General features: G+C 36.5%; 1 protein-coding gene across 2 annotated transcripts; it reads right to left on the bottom strand.

Annotated features, from left to right (window-relative positions):
- Positions 1 to 512: 512 nt before the first annotated feature.
- Positions 513 to 23,703, bottom strand: sanbr (SANT and BTB domain regulator of CSR). Of its 2 annotated transcripts, none has more exons than XM_059323960.1 (21): positions 23,240 to 23,703; positions 21,474 to 21,625; positions 20,568 to 20,739; positions 17,705 to 17,801; positions 16,590 to 16,828; positions 16,324 to 16,382; positions 14,964 to 15,124; positions 12,207 to 12,293; positions 12,002 to 12,112; positions 11,040 to 11,163; positions 10,764 to 10,916; positions 10,357 to 10,499; positions 8,700 to 8,796; positions 8,564 to 8,596; positions 7,653 to 7,752; positions 5,453 to 5,538; positions 4,282 to 4,310; positions 4,070 to 4,143; positions 3,800 to 3,888; positions 3,317 to 3,399; positions 513 to 2,448 (listed from the first exon to the last, which is right to left on the bottom strand). In XM_059323960.1, exons 2-21 carry the CDS (start codon positions 21,621 to 21,623, stop codon positions 2,403 to 2,405), a joined length of 2,133 nt encoding a protein of 710 aa, XP_059179943.1. In that variant the 5' UTR covers positions 21,624 to 21,625; positions 23,240 to 23,703; the 3' UTR covers positions 513 to 2,402. The 2 variants fall into 2 exon arrangements, with proteins under 2 accessions (XP_059179943.1, XP_059179941.1); XM_059323958.1 differs by having other exon boundaries at positions 3,317 to 3,392.
- Positions 23,704 to 24,974: the final 1,271 nt, after the last annotated feature.

Below are 24,974 nucleotides of genomic sequence, written 5' to 3'. Positions count from 1 at the left end.
ATTATATTTGTCCAAACAACTGTAGCTTTAGTTGTACCAGGCAGGCATTAAAATAATTGTATATCATGTAGGACCAGATTTCTATATAAATATGTTTGGTAACGCTTTATAATAAGGTCCTTAATAACCATTAATTAATAAGTAATAAGGCATTGTTCTTGCTTTAGACCCGGTAGTTGCAAAAAGCATAGTTAACTTATAATAGATGAGCAATAAAGTATATTTTAATATCAATAAGCAAACAAAATAAGATTAATAAAGGCATGGCAAAGACATAATGGGTGGGTCATGGGTGTTTGTAATGCAATTATTAACACTTATATAAAGTTATAAACACACAATAATGTTAATAAGCATCTTGTAAGGACTTACAAGGGCCTTATTACTTGTTAATTAATGGTTATTACAAGGACCTTAATATAAAGCGTTACCAATATTTTTAATGCCTTTTTCCTGGGTGAAAATGTATTAAAATTGATTGGGGCGATAGATTTGTCCCATCTGTGTAAGGGACAGCCAGTATAGCAGACTACATGCAGTTTAGTGATGCACAGGTGTGTCAAAAAGTGACAAAGCAGCAGTCAGAGTAAGTTATTGATTCACTAAAGCTCCTTTGCTCCTGATCGGTGGCATGCTTTCTAAAATCAAACACTGACGCTGTTGTTTGGTTCAGAGTGAAGATGCAAAGCCAGCGTAACGGCAGACTTTTATTACATCAATAGAGTGGAAACTCCGTGGAAAAGAAAATTATGTTTACATTTTCCCAGGCAAAGTTTCACAGTGAGTAGTATGTTTGCCAGTTAAAGCAGGAGGAGATGTTATATTTTAATGTCTATGGCTGACACTGGGGCAGGAGAACAAAGAAAAAAAAAGAAAAGAAAAATAGGACAGTGATAGAATACGGGCGAAAACAAGCTTCAAAATTGGATGCCCATTCAACAGATTGTGGGATTTGAGGAGTACTATTAAAAGGACTATTGTCATATTAGTTATTAACCCATAAGAACCCATGGTGACACCCGTGTAACAAACACTTTAAATCTTCCAGAATCTCCCATATTCAGAACAGAAATGTGAAAAAGTACCTAATTTCAAAAAGCTTATTTTTGTTACTGACCATATTTCCTGAACAAATTTAAGTCACACTTTTTTATATATGTTATGGAGATGCAAACAAAAAGGAAATAGTTGTTTGTTTTTATTTATTATTGATTTATTCTTATTTTGTGACTTAAAAACAAATCTGACAAAAAATGTATTGTTAAACAGCACTATTAATGTCACAATTTTGATGAATGTTGTGGAGATGCAAAGAAAAAGGCAAATTTGTGTTTCTGTAAGCAGAAAATGTGTCTAGTTTTTGTATTTGAAAATAAGAAATATCATAAACATAAATACCATAAACACCCAATGTAACGTATATGTCACATCACAGATCTTTGACATTTAGGGGTAGTATTTTTTTTTTTTTAAAACATCATTATGTGTCCACTCGGTCTGTGATATATCCCCCATAATTTTCCTTTAAGGATTACTGGGTCTGGGTTCTTATGGGTTAATCTAACGTTTCCAAATAGATATATTTAAATAGATTACTTCGTCACTATGCATCCTGCCAACAGCTGTGTTTAAAAAAGAAAAAGTATCAAAATAGTATTAAAAATAACTGCTTTCAAAACAAATGCACGCCCAGCCAGATCAAGATCTCTGCAACATTTCTGCTTTTGGCCACAGGGGGGCGCCAAAATCAACACAAATGAAAGTCACTTGTAGTTGCTTTAATGTGCTGATGTACTGTGATCAGCACTTTAACTGAAACAAACTGCTCTCTTTTCATTCCCTGTCTGGCCTTTAGCATCACTTCTCTCTCTCTGTGAAGTTTTTCAGTCCCATATGTGTTTAGGAGTTTACTGCATCCAATAACTCAGATCTTCAGGTGAGATGACAGAAAAGAATAAACTTGCATTTCTCATGTCGTCCTTTGTAGAAGTGCCCCGACTTCTCTAGCTCCAAAACTAAATCCTAAAGACACACTGAGAGGTTGATCAGTTCATTTCCTAAGAGCCGAGCTTCAGATCCAGAGATCCTGTTTCTCAAGGACTCATCGCAGCTGCACAAATAAGTAGAGTGACACGGGGTGCGGTTGATGGTGATCCATACATAGTCACCTGAGTTAAGCACAGAGGGAGGGAGTGGAGCTGAGAGGGGGTCAGGGTGAGGAGAGTCCACAGCTGGGTTATAAGTAGTTGCCATACTTGAGGGGCTGCCAGCAGGAAGCTATTTTGTAGTACTGAGCTCTCACAGAAAGATCTCGTCTCTTCCTCCCTGTTCTCTGGAGTCTTTATCGGCTCTTTGTCAGCTTTCATGCTCGTCTCTTAGACAGCTCGGCAGCCTTTTCTCCATCAAGTCCTTTCTGTGGTCCTGATCTGGGCGTAGCGTATTTTAGTTCTACAGAGAAAGACGAAAATGGTCAATTATTGAATGGATGTGTGCGTGTGTGTGTGTGTGTGTGTGTTTGTCTTCATATAGTTGTGAGGACCAACCCATGGCAGAATACCAACATTGTGAGGACATTTGTAGTTGTGAGGACATTTTTCCCAGTCCTCACAAAGAAAATGCTAGGATAGCCTCTAAAGGCCTTAATTAATCATCTGTATGAATTTCAGGGAAGGTCCTAACAGAGATGGTAAACCCTGAAATGTGTGTGTTGGGCTAGGGGAAGTGGTGGTCCTCACAACTATTAAAGACATGTATATATGTGTATGTGTTTGTTTGTCTTCATATAGTTGTGAGGACCAACCCATGGCAGAATACCAACATTGTGAGGACATTTGTAGTTGTGAGGACATTTTTCCCAGTCCTCACAAAGAAAATGCTAGGATAGCCTCTAAAGGCCTTAATTAATCATCTGTATGAATTTCAGGGAAGGTCCTAACAGAGATGGTAAACCCTGAAATGTGTGTGTTGGGCTAGGGGAAGTGGTGGTCCTCACAACTATTAAAGACATGTATGTATGTGTAAGTGTGTGTTTGTCTTCATATAGTTGTGAGGACCAACCCATGGCAGAATACCAACATTGTGAGGACATTTGTAGTTGTGAGGACATTTTTTCCAGTCCTCACAAAGAAAATGCTAGGATAGCCTCTAAAGGCCTTAATTAATCATCTGTATGAATTTTAGGGAAGGTCCTAACAGAGATGGTAAACCCTGAAATGTGTGTGTTGGGCTAGGGGAAGTGGTGGTCCTCACAACTACACAAAGACATGTATGTGTGTGTGTGTGCGTGTGTGTGTGTGTGTGTGTGTACGAAGAGTACCTGGGTGTCTTCTCTGAACTCTGCCTGACTTGAGAGGCACTCTTAAATTGCGCTTCCAGTCTGGAGTAGATTCCCCCTGCAGGCTACAGCAACCACACATGCAGAAACACACACACACACACACACACACACACACACACACACACACAGACACAGACACACAGACACACACACACACACACACACACACACACACACACACACACACACACACACACAGAGACAGACACACAGACACACAGACACACACACACACACACACACACACACACACAGACACACACACAGACACACACACACAGACACACACACACACACACACACACACACACACACACAGACACACACACACCAGAACAAAAACAATCTGACATCAGGCAGCTGCAATAACTAGGACACCGATCATGACCACATGATGTGAAATAAAACAACAAATCCTGATACAAAATAACATTTTTTGCATGTAAATAAACAGACACTTGCCTCCTTAGTATCCTTAGATTTGCTCTGTTCCTGGTCCCCAAACCTCATCTTAGTCAGGTAGCCAACGATCTCCACCATGCGACGCTGGTCTGGTGCATAAAGACAAACAAGAGGATAAAAAGTCAGCAGGATAGAACTCGACTTGTGTAAATGTCAGAAAAAGTAGAGTAGAGTAAAGCATTTATAAGGATCAGCCTGATTTGACCGGGTGGTGCATACTTGATATGCCTAAAAATATAAAAGTATTAATAACATTCAGTCCTGCTTTACCTTCTTCTCTCTGAAGGTCCTGGTTGTATCGCATGGAGCGAGAACTGTCCCACTTATTTTTCTGGACACTCACTCTACAAAAACACACACAGGGAACAGAGTTTTTAACTATTCTAGTACATATTTGCAGAATTTTCTGAAAATTAAATTGATACAGAAATTTCTAAGTATGAGGATATTCTAAGTGATTCTGTGTTTGCAGATTAACTCACATGAAAGGTGTGTTGTCCCTAGACTGTGACTGAGGGAAACAAAACAAAAAAAAGATTAGGAAAACACACTGATGGAGGTTTTAAAGTTACAGTTTGCAACTTTAAGGTAAATATGTACGACATACACTACCGGTCAAAAGTTGTAGAACACCCCAATTTTTCCAGTTTTTTATTGAAATTCAAGCAGTTCAAGTCAAATGAACAGCTTGAAAGGGTACAAAGGTAAGTGGTGAACTGCCAGAGGTAAATAAAAAAAGGTAAGGTTAACAAAAACTGGAAAATAATGTACATTTCAGAATTATACAAGTAGGCCTTTTTCAGGGAACAAGAAATGGGTTAACAACTTAACTCTATGGAGTCTTGGGCTATTTTGTCCATTTTTGAATTCTCTTCATGTCTTTGTAAGTCATTTTGTGTCTTTTTTTGGTCATTTTGTTTCTTTTTTTAGTCATTTTGTGTCTTTTTTTAGTCATTTTGTGTCTTTTGGTGTCTTTTTTTGGTCATTTTGTGTCTTTTTTTAGTCCTTTAGTCCAACATAATATGTGATTTTGAATCTTTTTTTTACTTTCAAAACACTATCATGCTCAATAAAGAATTTTAAATGTTGCAAATGTGCATTAATTTCAGAGTGCACTGAGACATTAAACTGCATCATTTTCAATTAAATTCTGGAAAAGTTGGTGTTCTAAAACTTTTGACCGGTAATGTATATGTAAATATGTAAAAATATATACAAATACAAATGCACTGTATAAAAAAACAGACTACTGTGTTTCTGATTGAATGTACAAGAGCTAATGACAGATCAGAAGCTATAAATAAACATTGCACAAGAACTGAGTCTTTTTTAGGCAGATGTTGAGATGAAGTCATGCATAATTTAGAGTTGACTTTAAGTTCACATCCATGGAATTATTCTGCTTGGACAAACAAATAATAACAACTTTAGTGTGTATACCCTAATTTCATACATGCATCAAACTTTCATGTCACTTATTTGTGAAAAACAAGATTTCTATATCTATATTTCAGACATTTGAGATTACAATGCTGCAGTTTTACACTGTATTGTACTGCAAGTATAGTGTGTATAGTACTTTCAAGTTGCTTTTTGCAGTATTTTACTCCACTGGGGAATTTGAATTGAATAACAATTAGGTCAGTGACTCACTTTCTCTGCTTTGTCCTTACGCTGGAAGTTTGGAGAGGACATTTGTTTTTTCAGAGGTCTGTGGGCCTTCTTGGCCTTCTTTGCAGCTGGAAACAGAAAAACAAAAACACACAGTGAACACGCTGTTGGCATCTGATGCCACCTGCTGGCCAAAGAGAGCTACTTTTCTATTTTCCTTAAAAAAGAGTTGAAAGTGACAACAATGAAATGTTAAAAATAGGCGGATGAAAGTGCAGAGTGAGGGGGGACAGTGGTGATGTGCTATAAATAAAGAAACATTTCATAATGTGGTGTCGTTTTTACTTTGAACATTTACAGTGACTCAGCATTGACTGCTACCTGAACTATAAGGGTTGAAGAAATTAAAATTCACTGAAACACTTAAAAGGGTCAGTGACAAATAAGGATTGGCAAGATGTCAAATGGTGTAACCACAAAAAAATGATAAATATTAAATACTTCATCCACCTACATTGTATTTAAGTGGACCTATACATATAATTACTTATTTTTTAAAAAACATCAAATTATAATTATTTTTTAAATTATTTCTACATTTACACATTTCATCAATATTGAGCAGAACATCTTCTAAATACAGCCATTTTTTCAAAAGTTTTGACAAATTATGTAAAAATTCAAGGGAATGCTTTCATCTCATGTCAGATGTTGATCAACAAATTATTTACAGTGAGTCATCTAGTGATATTCTCAATAGCTTTAAATGATTCCTTGACTCAGAAAATGTATATTTTGACACCAATATTGACCTTCTAAGTGGCTTGAAAGATATATTGGTTCTCATAGACTTTATATGGCTGCCATCTCCGATCCGCAATCTTGATGAAGTGGCTCCTACCAAAATTTGAAACCTATGGTGATGGAGAGCATGTGGAAAAATGTTGGTGCTTTTGTCCGGCGTGTCCCCTTTATTCTCAAATCTGGTCCTAAATCGCCTGACTAACAGGGACGTGGGGGTAACTCAGGTTGCATCATTGCCGTATTAACCGTTATGACTTTCTATTGCTGCACTGCAATTAAACTGCCATTACCAGACACACTTGTTACAATAATGACAAGAACAGTTAGGAGCCTGTAATTAAACCTGGCAACAGAATTTGATGAAATTAATACATCCATGACTTATTGTTATTTCTTGCAGACAGGCAGTGCACCAACTCTGTTTAAACAGCTCGAGTGTTTTAACCTGTTTGGTACATTTTCTCCTCTTAACTGTTAAACTACTAATGAAGACAACTGAAGGTCAAACTTGCCGTTTGTTATTAGCATTGAAAGAACTAGTTGATAGCTTAATACGTTTAATATAGATCATTTTAATTTTGAAGTCATTCGATTTGATTTTGCTTGTCTGTATTTCTTCTAGTATGAAATTAATCCTCTAGTCTTGATGCTGAGGGGAGTGGTATCAATGTTCCTGTCACACTCTTGGAAAGAAATCTGAATCTGAAATGAATAATTATGTAGTTTAATTAATATAAAACATTATTGTTAGACTACCACCTTATTTGTGTACGTGTTGCATCCCAACAAGTATGGCTCAAATCCAGTGGTGGAATGTAACTAAGTACATTTACTCAAGTACTGTACTTAAGTACAATTTTGAGATATTTGTACTTTACTTGAGTATTTCCATTTTATGTTACTTTATACTTCTACTTCACTACATTTTGAGGCAAATATTGTACTTTTTACTCCACTATATTTAGCTGACAGCTTTAGTTACTTTTCAGTTCAAGATTTAACATAAAAACATAATTAATATGAAATGTTTGCTAACATGTTAACATGTTTTAAATTGAACATCATAGGAGTATATTAAGTAGTAAAAATGAGCCCTACCTTGAGAAAATTAAAGCGGTCTGTACATAAATGCATCAAAAATAATAACCCACCAATATATTTTTAGAATATATAAAACAATCCAAGTGGGTCCATTCTGCATAAAAAGTACTTTTACTTTTGATACTTTAAGTACATTTTGATGCTGATACTATTGTACTTTTACTTCAGTAAGTTTTGAATGCAGGACTTTTACTTGTAGTGGAGTAATTTCACACTGTGGTATTAGTACTTTTACTGAAGTAAGGGATCTGAATACTTTTTCCACCACTGCTCAAATCAATGCTGCAAGTACAAAAATGAGCAACGACCACCACAGAGAGCAACAAAGCTTCTGCACCTTGTTTCTTGGACAGCTCCTCTTCGTCCCCCACCTCATCCTCAGTGACCTCTGACCCCGTGGTGTACTCCTCATCCTCTGACAGGAGAGACTGCTGCCTCTGGAAGGATCAAGGTCAAACATTATTGAAGACACTGACTTTAAAGGAACACTCCACCGTTTTTTCATATTAAAACATGTTATTCGGTCAAGTAAGACGAGTTGATACAGACCTCTTGCGTCTCAATGTGTGCACTCAATCGCCCTGGCGCGCGGCGCCACTTGGCTAGCACTTAGCTTAGCCCAGTTCATTCATTAGGATCCAAACAGATGGACAGTTAGAAGCGACCAAACTCCTCCACGTTTTCCCTATTTAAATACAGCTACACGAGTAGTTAAACGGCACAGTAATATCATCACTCCTGAAAAATCTTCTCCCCTCAGGAGTGATGATATTACTGCGCCGAGTCGAAGTGCTCCCAAGTGCTATTCCGCCATACATTATAGTTCTCCTTTTTATCCGCTTAGAAAAGCGCCACGTTTTATTTTGTGTCGCCATACTTGGTCGTTTAACTACTCGTGTAGCTGTATTTAAATAGGGAAAACGTGGAGGAGTTTGGTCGCTTCTAACTGTCCATCTGTTTGGATCCTAATGAATGAACTGGGCTAAGCTAAGTGCTAGCCAAGTGGCGCCGCGCGCCAGGGCAATTGAGTGCACGCATTGAGACGCAAGAGGTCTGTATCAACTCGTCTTACTTGACCGAATAACATGTTTTAATATGAAAAAACGGTGGAGTGTTCCTTTAATAATTTACCAAAAGATCTCAGTGAAAACACCTGGATGTGTTTGTTATTGTGAAGAGCTGGCTAACAAAATGATCAGTACCAGAATATAAGCAGATGTAATGAAGGAACTGAGGGAAAAGTCCTACCAGTTGCAGACTCCAGTTTTTCAAAAGGGAAAACTGGTTAAAAAAAAAAGAAAGCAGCTGAAGTCAGAACCAGAAGAAATGACATGCTGGTAGAAGAAAAGCATCAGACAGAGAAAACAGTGAGGAATAGACTCACAGTGCTGCCGTCTCCTCTCAGAGGTCCCAGCAGGGTCGGCTCCAAGAGAACTTCACCGTCCTGAACTTTTTCTGCACTGGATGGACTCTCCTCGGTACTGAAACACACACAAAGTCAAGTCAAGTCAAGTATAGTTTATTTGTCCCAACTTGGGCAATTTGTTTGCAGTCTAGGTGTATAAAATACATAAAAAACAATACATTCCAACACACATACATACAACAGATCACAGCCTCATTATATATATATATCTTTTTTTTTTTTTTAAAGATTATTTTTTTGGCATTTTGTTGCTTTATTGATAGTGAGAGATAGAAAGGGGGTGATAGAGGGGAAGACATGCGGCAAAGGGAGCTCAGGCCGGATTCGAACCCGGCTCTGCCGCAGCACACGGCATACACGGTGGCTCTACCGGTGTGAGCCACCGGGACGCCCCATTATATATATATCTAAAGAAAAAAACGGCTTAAAACTTTTTTGTTCAGGGAGGCATTTTTAGGTTGTCCCTAGATGTTCGTTTATTTTCCTGTACTGGAGCATGGATGTGACGTAAATGAGTATGTGACGTGAGCAGATCTGAGCAGAGTTTTGCGTCTTGGCAGTGTAGACCAGCTATTCTCAACCTTGGGGTCGGGACCCCAATTGGGGTCGCGAGATGATTTCTGGGGGTCGCCAAATCGTTTTGGAAGTCAGCTCTGTCTCCACTGTGTTAAAGTGTTCATGTGTTTTAGTCTTTTTGGTCATTTAATGTCTTTTTTGGGTCATTTTGTGTTTATTTTAGTCATTTTGTGTCTTTTTTTGGTGATTTTGTGTCTTTTTTTGATCATTTTGTGGTCAATATTTTTTTTGGTCATTTTGTGGTCATTTTGTGTCTTTTTTTGGTCATTTTGTTTTCTTTTTTTGATCATTTTGTGGTCATTTTGTGTCTTTTTTTGGTCATTTTGTTTCCTTTTTTGGGTCATTTTGTGCCTTTTTTGGTCATTTTGTGTCTTTTTTTTTGGTCATTTTGTGGTCAATATTTTTTTGGGGGTCATTTTGTTTCCTTTTTTTGGTAATTTTGTGTCTTTTGGTCATTTTGTGTCTTTTTTTTATCATTTTGTGGTCAATTTGTGTCTTTTTTGGTCATTTTTTGTCTTTTTTTTATCATTTTGTGGTCAATTTGTGTCTTTTTTGGTCATTTTTTGTCTTTTTTTTGGTAATTTTGTGTCTTTTTTGGTCAATTTGTCTTTTTGGTCATTTTGTGTCTTTTTTGATCATTTTGTGGTCAATTTGTGTATTTTTTTTTTATCATTTTGTGGTCAATTTGTGTCTTTTTTGATCATTTTGTTTCCTTTTTTTGGTCATTTTGTTTCTTTTTTGGGTGATCTGAACTGTGCGTGTGAAATTCTGTTCAGTGAGCGGGGGTCACGGACAACATGCATGTTAAATTGGGGGTCACGACTCAAAAAGGTTGAGAACTACTGGTCTAGACAGACACGCTACGGCGGAGCGGATTCAACTTTTCCACTTTGGAGGGTGGTTTCAGATTTTTGCGTTTTTAAGCCCCAAAAAACGCTGTCACCGTCTAAACGAAAGGCACTTCCGATAAAATATTTTGTTGTTTTTACCCGCGAGCGTCCTGGTGTAAACGGGGCCTAAGAGACAGCGTCATGCTCACCTCTCTGCAGGAGGCGTGTTGGACAAACACACTGCGTCTCTGTGCAGCAGCAGGTCATTAAGGACTCTGGTCTGGGCCGAGGTCGCCTCGTCACAGGTCTCTTCATCAGGTACGTTCACTATGTGGTCTCTCATTTTACAGCCCTGAACACACAAACACATTTATACTTAAACACACAGTAAGTCATGATTCAGTAAAATGATATGATTCAGCACTAGGTTATGGTTATTCTTTCAGTTTGTTTGGTTTCTAAAGACTTTCTATGCTTTTTGATTTAATCTTATTTGATTTTATTTGTCTGGTGATCTCCTATTTGTCTACAAAATTGAATTCTTCCAGGAATCTCTCAGATTGTTTTTGTTCTGGACAATTTGTGTGTGTGTGTGTGTGTGTGTGTGTGTCCATACCTTGGGCATACCAGAAGGGTCAAAGCGGAGCACCCTCTGGTTGCAGCAGGGGTAGATTCCTGCACCATGCCAGCCTTTCTCAGTCCCCATGCCGGGGTACAGCACACTGTCTGGGTGGTACTTACAGTGGGTCAGCTCTGCACACACAAACACCTACACACATGCAAACACAAACAGGAACTCTTAAGATGGGGTTGATCATTTTAATGCTCCTGTGTATAGTGTCAATATACTACCACTCCATACAAAACCTCATATGTCTGCACGAACACACACCTGTTGGCATCTGGAGCAGGTGAGGAAGTTGATGGTACCCCAGATTCTCCAGTAGACCAGAACCCAGGACTTGAGCTCCTCATACAAACTGGTGATGTAATCATGCACGTCCCAGCTCTTCTGTCTGCAAACACACATACACACACACACACACACAGGGTTCGTACACTTTAGCAGTGGTCATATTCAAGCATTTTTAAAGGAATTTCATGGTCAATTTTCAAGCTTTTCCAGTATCTTACACCTGTTGTAAATTGCATGTTTTAGATGAGTACTTAGATACTAAAAGGGGGAGATTTCACTAAACCATACCAACAGAGATGGTATTACACTTTAAGGAGGAACGGTCTTCATTTCAGATAGACTACTCATTGTTCTTTACATTGAACATGTGATTATCTATAGTCTATAGATGGATATAGTCAGATTGCAAGAGAAAAACAGTAAGAATTTTAAACATTTACAAGCACTTTATCCAAAATCCAAGCACTTTTAAACCTTGAAAATATAACTTTCAAATTCAAGCATTTTTCAAGGAATTTCATGGTCAATTTTCAAGCTTTTCCAGTATCTTACACCTGTTGTAAGTTGCATGTTTTAGATGAGTACTTACATACTAAAAGGGGGAGATTTCACTGAACCATACCAACAGTGATGGTGTTACACTTTAAGGAGGAACGATCTTCATTTCAGATAGGTTACTCATTATTTATTACATTGAACATGTGATTATCTATAGTCTATAGATGGATATAGTCAGATTGCAAGAGAAATACAGTAAGCATGTCATTTCAAGCATTTACAAGCACTTTATCCAAAATCCAAGCACTTTTTAAACCTTGAAAATACAACATTTAAATTCAAGCATTTTCAAGGATTTCAAGCAGCCGTACCAACCCTGCACACAGCTAAACAAATACAGTTACTACGAGTGCATGAATAGTGAGGATGTTATATAATACCTAGTGTGTGTGTAGATGATTTCTCCACGTGCGTCGATGTTGATTTTCCCTGGAACACAAGAAATCTTCCTCTCTGTGTCTTTGGTCAGCAGTTTAAGGCACAGACCACACCTGGGATTCAACACATGTGACAACCAATGAGCATGACATAAGAAAAAGTGTTCATTAACTCGCACACTTATAAGCTGTGATTAAGGCTGCTCACCTGTAGAGAGTCGAGGCATTTCCCGGTGAATCTCTGCTCTGGTAGCTGGGATCGAAGAGACGCTCAATTTTCTTCTGAAACAACTTGCTTTGAAGAGGAAATAGAAAACGAATGGGAATGTTAACATTGTCTGCTTATCTAATTTTACGAAGTGCTAAAGAAAAGGACCTATTTCAGGAAGAATTAACCCAGTGACTGTAAGGAGGACTTATTATCTCTCTCTATCACAGATTACACAAGATTCATCACATTCACCTCATATCACATTCATTTAATGACTACTTCACACCATGGTTATAATAGCTTGGGATTTTGCATTAGTTTTTATTTTTATTTTGTTCAAATTCAGTTTGTTTTACTTAGTTTTAGAGTGAGTTTGGTAGTTCGGAAAATAGTTTTGGAAAATACTTATTTTTGGTTTATTTTTTATTAGTTTTAGTTTTCTTAAGGGGATATTTGTGTGGTGCCAGATTCATAAAGGTTACAATAAATTTTGCCTTATTTCCTTTGCCTTATCCATCTCAGCCCAAATAAGGTTATTAACTCTTGCAGCTCCGGGTGTTTTGAATTTTGGTTCTAGTGAAGAGCTGAACGTTTTAAAGGCGATCGACAACATCCCAGTCTCAATAAACAGATTTACCAATGCTTCCTGTGTGAAAAAAGTTGACAAAGACGAAAACAAAGGACATTTTAACTTTCATTTTTAGTTCAGTTTAGTTTTTCAATCACACAATACAGTTTCAGTTAATCGTTTTTTAAAGAGGCTATTTTTATTTCAGTTAACAAAAATGTTTTTTGAATTCTAGCTTTTGTTATTTTGTTGTTTTCGTTAACTATAATAACCTTGGTTCACACTCCACGACCAGCTCTGATTTTCCACTCGCAAATCAGTGTTCGAGTACTATGTGTGAACTGCTCAAAGACACAAGCCGAGAGGCTCGCCAGTGCATATGAATATGGCGCAGATGGACACCAGATATCTAGCAGATAGCTAAATATCTGGACCTGTCGGGGAATTAACAGCCAACCAAAGCGCAAGACACAGGCAGTGGTGGAAAAAGTATAAGTAAAAGTCCAAAAGTATCAGCATCAAAATGTACTTAAAGTATCAAAAGTAAAAGTACTCGTTATGCAGAATGTATTATTAGATTATTTGTTGTGATGCATTTATGTAAACAGCATTTTAATTTTGTAAAGGTAGGGCTCCTTTTAACTACTTAATATTCTGTTATGAGGTTTAGTTCATAAAAAAATGTCTAATCATTTTTAATTGATCATGTTTTTATGTTAAATCTCGACCTAAAAAGTAACTAAAGCTGTCAGCTAAATGTAGTGGAGTAAAACATAAAATATTTGACTTAAAATGTAGTGAAGTAGAAGTATAAAGTTACATAAAATGGAAATACTCAAGTTAAGTACAAGTACCTAAAAATTGTACTTAAGTGCAGTACTTGAGTACATATAGTTTTCATTCTACCTCTGCCCACAGATGAGGACGTGAAACCTGGAGGAGGGGCCTGTACCAATAGGATCTGTACTGTGGGTGTTGCATTAGCAAGTTTTTGTTGCACCGAGAGGAAACAGGCTATAAATAGTAAAGATGTGAGAAACAGGTTGCATTGTGAACAAGCGTTTCAACAAGATCATCAAAAAGCAGGACTACAAGAACAGTTCTGCAGATCCAACATCCTGGACATCTATTTTTCTAACAAAAAATTCAGTCTTGCACATGGTATGCTGTCACTTCTCATGTTTGTTCATATCATTTGGAAACTACACATACTGGACAAGGATTCCTCCCGGTTAAAGATCTGATGACTCTGAAAGTCGTGTAGTGTGAACCAGGCATAAAGAGATATGGCACGCAGAGTCAGTAACTTCTTTTAACCCTTTGATGCACAACATGGGTCAAAAATGACCCTTATTAATTTCCCATGTTATTTAATGCTGCTGTGTGTTTCTCTGCTCTATGTTTTGATATCAACTTATTTTATGATTGAATATTCCAAGTATTCTTTAAATATCTTGTTTTTGATAACAACAGCTCATTATTTCCATTTTGCCTCTCATACTTTATGAAGAAAAAAAGTTTTTGTATTATTACATAGCTAACTACTTGGCTAAGTAGCTTGCTAAGCTAAGTACTTAGCCAAGAAGTTAGCTAATTAGTTATCTTAGCAAGCTCCTTAGCTAAAAAATGGATATGGGTCATTTTTGACCATAGTTTTTGACCCATGATGTGCATTAGAAGAGCAGTGACACAAAAAGGGATTTTATTAAAAAAATGAATAAAGGAAAACATAAAATTAGGCTGTATGATGATCAAAAACAAACTAATTGAGGAAAACCTGAAATACTGAATGATGAAAATAATTTATTGCAAAGATATAGAACATAAAAACATATAGGGTCACTTTAGACCCATGTTGTGCATCAAAGGGTTAAATCACTTCTTAAAACCCACTTTTATAGAATTGCTTTTATGTAATGTTTTCTATTTTACTACTCCTTTTTACTTCACTTTTTACTCCTTTTACCCTATTAATTCTGTGTATCTGAGAATGTCTTGTGATTATCCCTGTTGTGTTTTTTATTATTTTTCTTTTAATATAAGAATAGTTTTCAGCCTTATGGCATCATTCTTGTTGTAATTAGCCGCTCTCTGTCGAAGCACTTTGTAAGCCGCTGTTTTTAAAAGGTGCTATATAAATAAAGTTATTATCAAAATCCAAACAGCTGCAGTCTGCATCTTGTTACCTTTTGAACTTGTCCTTTTTGTCCCTGATGTCGTCGGCCTCGTTGTGGTTGAAGAGTTCGGCAATGCGTGTTGCCAGGTTGCTGTTGATGCAGTTCATGTTGCAGGGAGTCGCCACGATGGCACTCATGTGTTTGTGACAGTACTGGATGCACTCCTCCACCTGGACATGGACAAACACACATCACTCTCATAAAAGCTTTCACAGCAGAAGTACATTTAATTTCATTGATGCACATAAATACTAATCAAACATTACTTTAACTAAAATATGTTAGCTCTTAGTGAATAAAACTTTTACAAACTGCGGGTAAAAGACCATCTACACTCTTTACATCCATGCAACATGAATTTAACAAAGCTCTATGTATGGGCCTCTGGTTTTTCCTGAACTAGGACAGATCATCAAATATAACATATTTGCAAGCTGCTGATATATATTCTTCTGAACATGTTGTTGCCAGGCCACATAGCAATAGTATATTTGGTAACACTTTCTATGAAGACTACATCTATAGTGCATTATGAGCGCATTCATAGTGAATTGGAATGCTCATTATAATCAATCATAATGCATTATGACTGCACTCATAAACACATATAAAGCTTCATGATGCACTATATCAACAGTTATAAATATAGCTTATAATGACTTATAAATCCAAGTTTCTTATGAGTGCTCTTGACTGGTTATAAACTACAGGCTGACTGATGAGGCTTATAATACATTACAACTACTCATACCCCTCTATACACACACCTCAACAATCAATTGTTATAAGGACTCATAGGATGCCATAAGTATAAATAATGACTTATGATGCAGCATAGCTTCTTTTAAATGCATGAAAATGTGTTACACTTTGCTTAACGCCAACAATGAAACATCATGATTAGCTATGCTGCATTATAGATGCGTCTATATGAACCTCACTTTACTTAAAGCATACATTGATCATTTATTTATACTTATGGCATCCTATGAGTCCTTATAACAATTGATTGTTGAGGTGTGTGTATAGAGGGGTATGAGTAGTTGTAATGTATTATAAGCCTCATCAGTCAGCCTGTAGTTTATAACCAGTCAAGAGCACTCATAAGACACTTGGATTTATAAGTCATTATACGCTATATTTATAACTGTTGATATAGTGCATCATGAAGCTTTATATGTGTTTATGAATGCAGTCATAATGCATTATGATTGATTATAATGAGCATTATAATTCACTATGAATGCGCTCATAATGCACTATAGATGTAGTCTTCATAGAAAGTGTTACCGTATTTTTTTTTACATCTGAAAAACAAAAGGCCCGGAAGCACAACACCACAGCTAGCGTCACATGTCACAACACTTACTAACGTATCCATCTTCAAGAACTCGGAGGAGATCAGGATTGAGATCACATTGCTGGGCTCTGTAACCGACAAACACCACATGACCAACCAAGCAAACCCCACAACCAACAAACAACACAGAACACACAGCCAGCGACCCACCAAACACACACCACGTTTAGTGACCGGTAAACCAAGCACCATTCACGGATTTACACAAGTGACAGCTCAGGCACTCCCATGTGTTAGAATGTGATTATTGTTTTACAGTTTGCACAGAGATCTACCGAGGCGGGGTTTGTCCTTGTTTCCCTCTCCAGCAGAGTTCCTCCTGACGTAGTTCATGAGCCAGTCGAAGATCTGCACGTCGCAGTGAACGGAGATGTCCACCTCCTCCCAGCGCTGGGCGTCCACCGACAAGTACTCGGCGAAGTAGCGCATCTCTTTGACTAGAAGATCTCTGGGACATGTGAAGTCCTGCTTCAGGTTCTTGGTCTCATCACACACATGGATGACCATGTTGGGACTGTAGCAAAAAAAGTTAACATCCATGATTTGAAAAAATAGTAAAATTCAGTGAAAATATGAACCTGCAGAGCTTTTTATAACTGCCTTTGAAGTCCACAGAGTGTTATTGATTCATACCAAGGTTATTATAGTTAACGAAAACTAACGAAATAACGAAAACTAGAATTGAAAAAACATTTTCGTTAACTGAAATAAAAATAAAAACTAGAGTTTTTAAAAAAACGATAACTAACTGAAACTGTATTGTGAAGTTACAAAACTAACTAAAACTAACTAAAATTATCGTGAAAATGTCCTTAGTTTTCGTTTTTGTCAACTTTTTTCATTCATAATTCAGTGTTTCTATTGGAACATGCAACACATGGTAAGTATGTTTACTGAGACTGGGACGTCTACACTCCAACCAAAATTCAAAACACCCTGAACTGTAAGAGTTAATAACCTTATTGGGGCTGAGATGATAAACCAAAGGAAATAAAGGCAAAATGTATTATGACCTCTTTGAATCTGGCACCCAACATATAGCCCATTACAAAAAAAACTAAAACTAACACTAAAACTAATAAAAACTAAACTAAAACTAAGCATTTTCAAAAACTAAAAACTAAACTAAAACTAGAAAACTCACTCTAAAAACTAACTAAAACTAACTGAATTTGAAAACAAAAATTCACAACAAAAGTAAAACTAAAACTAATGAAAAATCCAAAACTATTACAACCTTGATTCATACTGAAAAATATTTTGCTGGTGTGTCATTTAAAGATAGAGCAAGTTGATACAGTATGTGTAAGGAATCAATGGCCATTTTTGGTTAATTTGGGTTCACTGCTATAGAAACAGCATCAGTAAAGAGTGAGATGTCAATGCTTACTCTCGTGGCTTCTGAGGTTTGTCGTCCTCCTCTGCTGAAACTCTTCTCTCTTTCTTCTCCACAGCACCGACCCGTCCCGTGGCTGTTGATTTGGATCCTGCTGACACCAGCAGAAAGCATGTAAATATACTTTAAATCCAGTTATCAATAGCACAGCTACACAGGTTTTGGTTCTGACATACATTTTAAAGAGGTAGGCAATGCAAGGCAAGGCAACTTTATTGTTATAGCAACTTTCAACAACAGGGCAATGCAAAGACACAACACATTAAAAGCATTAGAAAGAGACATATATAGAATGACATTCAAATTAAAAAAAATGTAAGACTAAAAACAAGCAGATAAAATATTAAGGGAGAAAATATAAAAGTACATTCATATATACAATTTTAAAATTGAAAGCGAGCTGATAAATAGATAAATAAATAAATAAATAGGAATAAAAGTTGCAAAGAAGTGTTACTGAAAGGCAGTGGCAAACAGAAAAGTCTTCAGTCTTGATTTAAAAGAGTTGCAGCAGACCTGCAGTATTCTGGGAGTTTGTTCCAAATATGTGGTGCATATAAACTGCACGCTCCCTCTCCATGTTTAGTTCTGACTCTGGGGACACAGAGCAGACCAGTCCCTGATGATCTGACAGTTCTGGGTGGTTCGTAGCTAAGCAGAAGATCAGAACAGGTACTGTGCTGTTTTAAAACTTCTTCCAGTAGTTAGCTGTGCATAAACTCATCTTGTAAAGCAAAAAAAAACAAATAATAAATATGTTCTAATTCTACTTCCTTTAATTAAAGCTTTAACCCTCTATGGCAGTAGTTCTCAACCTTTTTGAGTCGCGACCCCCAATTTAACATGCATGTTGTCCGCGACCCCCACTCACTGAACACAATCTCACACGCACAGTTCAGATCACCCAAAAAAGAAACAAAATGACCAAAAAAAGGAAACAAAATGACCAAAAAAGACACAAATTGACCACAAAATTATCAAAAAAGACACAAAATGACCAAAAAAAGACACAAAATGACCAAAAAAAGATACAAAATGACCAAAAAAAGAAACAAAATTACAAAAAAGACACAAATTGACTACAAAATGATCAAAAAAAGACACAAAATGACCTAAAAAGACACAAAATGACCAAAAAAGACACAATGACCAAAAAAAGAAACAAAATTATCAAAAAAAGATACAAAATGACCTAAAAAGACACAAAATTACCAAAAAAAGACATTAAGTGACCAAAAAGACTAAAACACATTAACACACGCTGACTTCCAAAATGATTTGGAGACCCCCAGAAATCATCTCGCGACCCCAATTGGGGTCCCGACCCCAAGGTTGAGAATAGCTGCTCTATGGTACAGTGTTGCCCTTAGGCAACATACCCATTTTTGGCCTGTCAAATTTCTACAATGCATGTTTTTGAGTGATGCGATACTTTAAAAAAGAGGGAAGAGTATAGGGAACCAATAGCAATGCTTTAATTTGGCACATGACCTCCAGGCGGCCATATTGAAACCCTATTTTGCAGACTTTTGCAGGAAACAGCTTTGCCATTTTGTGCCACAAAAAATCACTCAAAACGTAATTTTCGCGCCCTTTTCCATCTGGAAAAAAACATTCCTACTTATCGGTGCGCAAACCTTCATTTTTGGTAGTTTCATACACTTAGACTGTTCAAGACATTCATTTGAATGGGTCGTTGATTCAATGGTACAATTTTGCCTACAGGAAAAATTCAGACAAGAAACCGGTTAAAAAAGTTCCTCTTATAATGTTTTTAATTGTAAAATGTTATGTATTGTACCCTGTTGATATTTATTAAATAAATGATTTTAAAATTAATTTTACTTGTGCACCATTATGGTACAATGTGGCCTACGGGCAACAAACCCCAAAAACTTCCACAAAAAAAAAAAGAATTATAAAATTTCTTCAGATTTTGTTTATTTAGTCTATTTTAACCCTTTGATGCACAACATATAAACACCTTCTAATGCACAACATGGGCCCAAAATGATTTTCATTCCCCATGTTATTTTATGCTGGCTGTATGTTTGAATATATTTTTTTATTTATTACAACAGATCATTATATCCATTTTTTCTTTAATATTTTATGAAGAAAAATATTTTTTGTATTATTACATCAAGTTTACACACAAGGGTCAAAAATGACCTTTTGCATTAAAAGCGTAGTGATAAAAAAAGGTGATACACTAAATTAACAATTTGAGTATATGTGTAACCATGTTTGTCTTATTTTGAAGGTTTAACTTTAAAATACTTGTTAGAACCACCAGATTACATTGGAAAATCACATATTTTAACATTTGAGACTTATTAGAGCCACCAAATAATAATTTCCATTGGAAAAACACCAATTTGACAAAAAGGATGGTTAATATTTGTGTATTCTTTGTCAGGTTTTAAATTGCTAACAACATATAAACACCTTCTAATGCACAACATGGGTCAAAAATGACCTTGTGTATTAGAAACGTAGTGATAAAAAAAAGTTGTTTTTTTTCCAAAAGTAAGAAATGAAAACAAGAAATTAGGATGTATGATGATCAAAAACAAGTTATTTGAGGAAAACCTGGAATATTAATTCTGAAATTAATTTATTGCAGAGATATAGAATATAAAAACTTAGTCGGGTCACTTTAGACCCATGTTGTGCATCAAAGGGTTAAGACAAAAAAACAATCCAAACATTTTTTCCTAACTGGCATCATAATGCGTACCACAGAGGGTTAAGGGCATTTTAACAAGGTTTAAATCTTGATTTTCACTGGAGGAGGCACAGCACTCAGTGAAACTAACTGAAAATGTTGTCTGTACTCAGGATAGCATGAACCGACCTGTAATTTTACTGCTGGTCTGGCTGCTCCCTGTCTCCCCCGTCTCTCCCGTGTCCAGCAGCGTGGTCAGGCCGTCTGAAGGGGAGGGGCTTCCTTCTGTCAAGGCATTACATTGGTTGTCCACATGAGGAAAACCCCCTGTGCTCTTCAGCTCCTCGAATCGACGGGCACACTGTGAGATCATATAATAACCAGTGAATTATTTCTTCATCATCATCACTCGGGCCTAATGTCACAAAACCGTGGAGTGATTGATGGATGGGATTGGACACATGGAGGGGTGGGTCGATGTAGGGGTGGGTAGATGTAGGGCTGGGCGATATGGCCCTAAAAAAGAATATCACGATATTTCAGGCTATTTTTGCGATAACGATATTCTTGACGATATTGCCAAATACTTAAAAAGATATAGAAAATATGATTTTTTTAGTCAGTATAAATAAATAAAAATCTAAAATGTAGTGTGAAGTGAAATCTCACCATTTGCCAAATATAAAAAAAAATACCCTTGACTCTTGAGTATGAGCAAATAAAAATAACCATTTAGGGGTTTCGGGGGCATATTTTAATGACATTTTGTAAAATTAGAATAAAGGTTCTTGTATGTTTTATTGAAGGCATCTTATTTTGACAGTCTTCTTGTAAGTTCTGTGGTGGATTCTGCTAACACATCCATGTGCTCTTATTTTGAAAACTGCATGTGTTTAGCGACAGAGACTAAGTAGCTTTTTGTGATTAAAACAACTTTAACCACTACATCAAGAAGTAGGAATGTTGCCAATATCATGATATGCATTTTATTCAACCATAAAAAAAAAAAATACCGATATTATCGTGAACGATACGATATGGCACACCCCTAGGTCGATGGATGGATGCAATCATAGTTACCCATCATCCAGTTACCTCCTTGGGAGTGAATCCTGGAACTAGCTTGGCAACGTTGTCCCAGTTTATGGGCTGAGGGACTCCCCACAGAGAGCCCAGCACCATGTCCAGAACCAGGACATTGTTGTCGTAGGGGAAGTTGTTGTTGTCTGAGCAGAAGCGGCTCATTTCTACAGAGGAACGGAGACAAGACAGTAAATCAACAATGAAGGCGTACATCGTACTAATGAGCTGCTATTTTAGTATTCAAGTCTTACTTGAGTGATAGTAAACTTAATATTTTTGTGGCTTGTACTGTTGGTCAGGCAAGAGGTGTGTTTTTACACAATAATAGCCTCAACATTGATAAATTGTAGGTAGGAAGTAGGAATATAATCATTACATTAGTCAACCGAATTATGAATGATAATGCTTTCTCAGATTAAATGATGTATGACAGCAATTAGCAGCAATACACATAATTTTATTGCATTATCATGTGTGAGATATTGCATCAATATTGATTAATAACTACTGTCTAATACAGCTCTAGTTACGACTAGCTAGAGAATAATCACTCAACTGAGACAGTGTTTAAAAATCAATGCATACATGAATATTCAGACTGATGTGAGACTACTTTTTTAATGTATGTTAAAATACTATGTGAATATATTATTTGAAGGTTAATGTAGCTTATATAAATATGTCTAACTTTTATTTTTTAAAGGATTTTGTTTGGTGACTGACGGCTGTGTAATGCGTCATTGACTGTATATTAAAGTTAATATCGTCACCCTGTTAAAATAATGGCCTAACTCATTTTTTCCAGTTTTGCAGGAAACACAAAAAACTTCACCAAAAGTGTAACATATGACATTTATTGATCATTTCACTCAAAAAGGATGTAACAAAGGATCTCTATTGGCACAGTAATAACACTGTGTGTAAATTATGTAACTTAAGAGAAATAAATGACTTAGGCAATTTTTTGAACATGCCTTTGTGACTTAAGCAAGATATGGTAACACTTTATTTTTAAGGTGTCTACATAAGAGTCACACAAGCCTGTCAGAAACATGACATGACAAGTATCATGAGCATTAATGTTACTTCAAAGTGTCATTAATGTTCATGACACATCCCATGTCATGTTTATGACACGCTCATGTCACTCTTATGTAGACACCTTCAAAATAAAGTGTTACCATATCTTGCTTAAGTCACAAAGGCATGTTCAAAAAATTGCCTAAGTCATATTTTATTTTGACTTAGGCATAATAAATCCGCTTAAGTCACACACTTGACATAGGCCATTATCTTAAAGGGGTAAAATCACATGAACTGATCAACTGAGGATGTAGGAGATTTTACCATAGGTGGCTATGAGGAGATGATTTAGGCAAAAAAAACAAAAAACAACAATTTTGACCAAAAAAAATGACTTGCGATTATTTTAACAGTGTGACGATATTAAAGCGAATATGATGTTCTACAGTACATACATAACAGGTCGTAACATCTTGAAGGGTCTGCATTGCTTTACTGTGAGATAATGTTAGCAGCCAAAGTAAATGTCGAGGATGTATGCAATTTACATGCATTTGCTGATACCGGATCATAACATAAATCCATGTTATACAATGCTGAAACTTAGTGGTGTCAGTGCTGTGGTGCGCAGGCCGAGTCCCTCTTCTGTCCTCCTGCTGCACCAACATCAAATGCTTTTAGGTCAAATTAACTAAGCTGGCTCTCCAGGCGTAATTAAAACAACAAATGTGATAAGATACTGTTGATATACTTACCTGGTGTTGGAGATATCCCTCCCCGTCGTTTCGTACAGTAATCTCTGCTGGTGCAGGTGGTTTTATGTCATTGTGTGTGGATGATGCTGCTGATGCTGCTGTCTGCTCCTACCGGCTACCAGCAGCCATTTCTAGGATCTGCTGCCTTCAGGTACTCCTCGGTAATTCCAAGACGCGCTACGAACACGCCGTATGCAGCCAGGACTTGAGTTTTTTTGTACAGTTACTTCTGTTTTTAGGGAAGTTTCACATACATAAGAAGAAATGTTCTGACTCCAAACCCACTTTTGTTCACTTTCTACAGGAACTGGAGCAATACTGCACTTCTATTAAAGGACTTAAGAGCAAGACGGCTCTGAAAACTGACTTTGTTTTGGACAAATACTTTATTGATTTGTGAATCATACATCATGTTTTTTTTATTTTTATTTATTTAGTTTGTTTTGTCTCTGTTTCTTACCCTGTGTTGATTTTGGATCTCTGTTTGGAATTGATGTTTGTCAAATACCACAGGACCACATATAGGACCATACATGTACTTAACCAGATATGATGAAACTGCAATTCTAAATATGTTTACAGTGCAGTAATTTAACATATTTCATGCTCAAATGCATGTATAACAGTATAAATAGGAATACAAAAAGTTTGAAGCAAATAAAAAAAAACACTTACTGTGATTTATTTTTTGTATCAGTGCAAGAGCAGCAGACCAACATTAATTGCAAGAAGTAATTGTGTGCATTTTTACACTGCACTTTTAAGATGTCATGCTCAAATGCATGTAGTTGTACTGAGGGCCACTTAAGAATCCATATTTCCGATGGTCCATGAATGCAGCATTATCAGCTAGCGTTAGCATATCGCTAGCTAAGTAACGTTGAGTGGCTACTTATCGCAGGCGTTTGTAGATATTTAAACCCTATAGCTGGGGGAAATGTTATCGACAGGCTGCACTGTCAAAATACACATTTAGCGATAAATTCCGAAAACATTTTTAGGCAGAGAAACGATGTTTGGTTATGTTTGTCAGGATCTGCTGACTCGTCCCAGTTGTCGCACTGCAGCAGGTTAGGCGTCCCGTTGCTAAGAGACAGTAACAGTTAATCTAGTTTTCTGCCATCAGTCCTCCTTAGAAAAAAAAAATCTAATTTAGCTGTACATGAAAAAATAAAACAGGCGTGGCTTTTATCGTTTGTAAATTCATGTAAGAATTTATAATCTAATGTGCGGGAAAAGGATGCTGGAGTTGCTGACTAAAACACTCTCACCTTTAAACTGACCAGGTGAATGTCAGGTGTACCTAATAATCTGGTTAGGTGTACCTAATAAATTGGCTATGTGTACCTAATAATCTGACCAGATGTACCCAAGAATTTTAAAGGCCAATTTCTCTGCAAATGTTTAATATTTTAGTCAAGGATTTTAATTTAAATTCCGGTGTATCATAGGTTAAATATTTATAGGTTAAGTTAAATGTATGTATAGTGTATGTTCAATGTATAGATATTATGTCATTGCACAGTTCTATTTGGAAGAATGCTCAATATATTTAAAAAATCTTGTGTTTTGAGTTTTGGTGGTGCAGTTAATTCATTCATATATTTGTATTGCAGAATGTGCCTCATTGTCCTAAATGCTATTAATCTGTGTAGCCTGTACTCAATTCATATAAAGACATTTAACAAGTATTTGTGTTAGTACTTCTTTATACATAAGTGGGTCTGAATTTATT

Source organism: Centropristis striata, chromosome 20, assembly GCF_030273125.1.
Source record: "Centropristis striata isolate RG_2023a ecotype Rhode Island chromosome 20, C.striata_1.0, whole genome shotgun sequence".
Taxonomy (NCBI): domain Eukaryota; kingdom Metazoa; phylum Chordata; class Actinopteri; order Perciformes; family Serranidae; genus Centropristis; species Centropristis striata.
The sequence above is the reverse complement of the archived record's forward strand: the minus strand, read 5'-3'. Positions and strand labels throughout refer to the sequence as shown.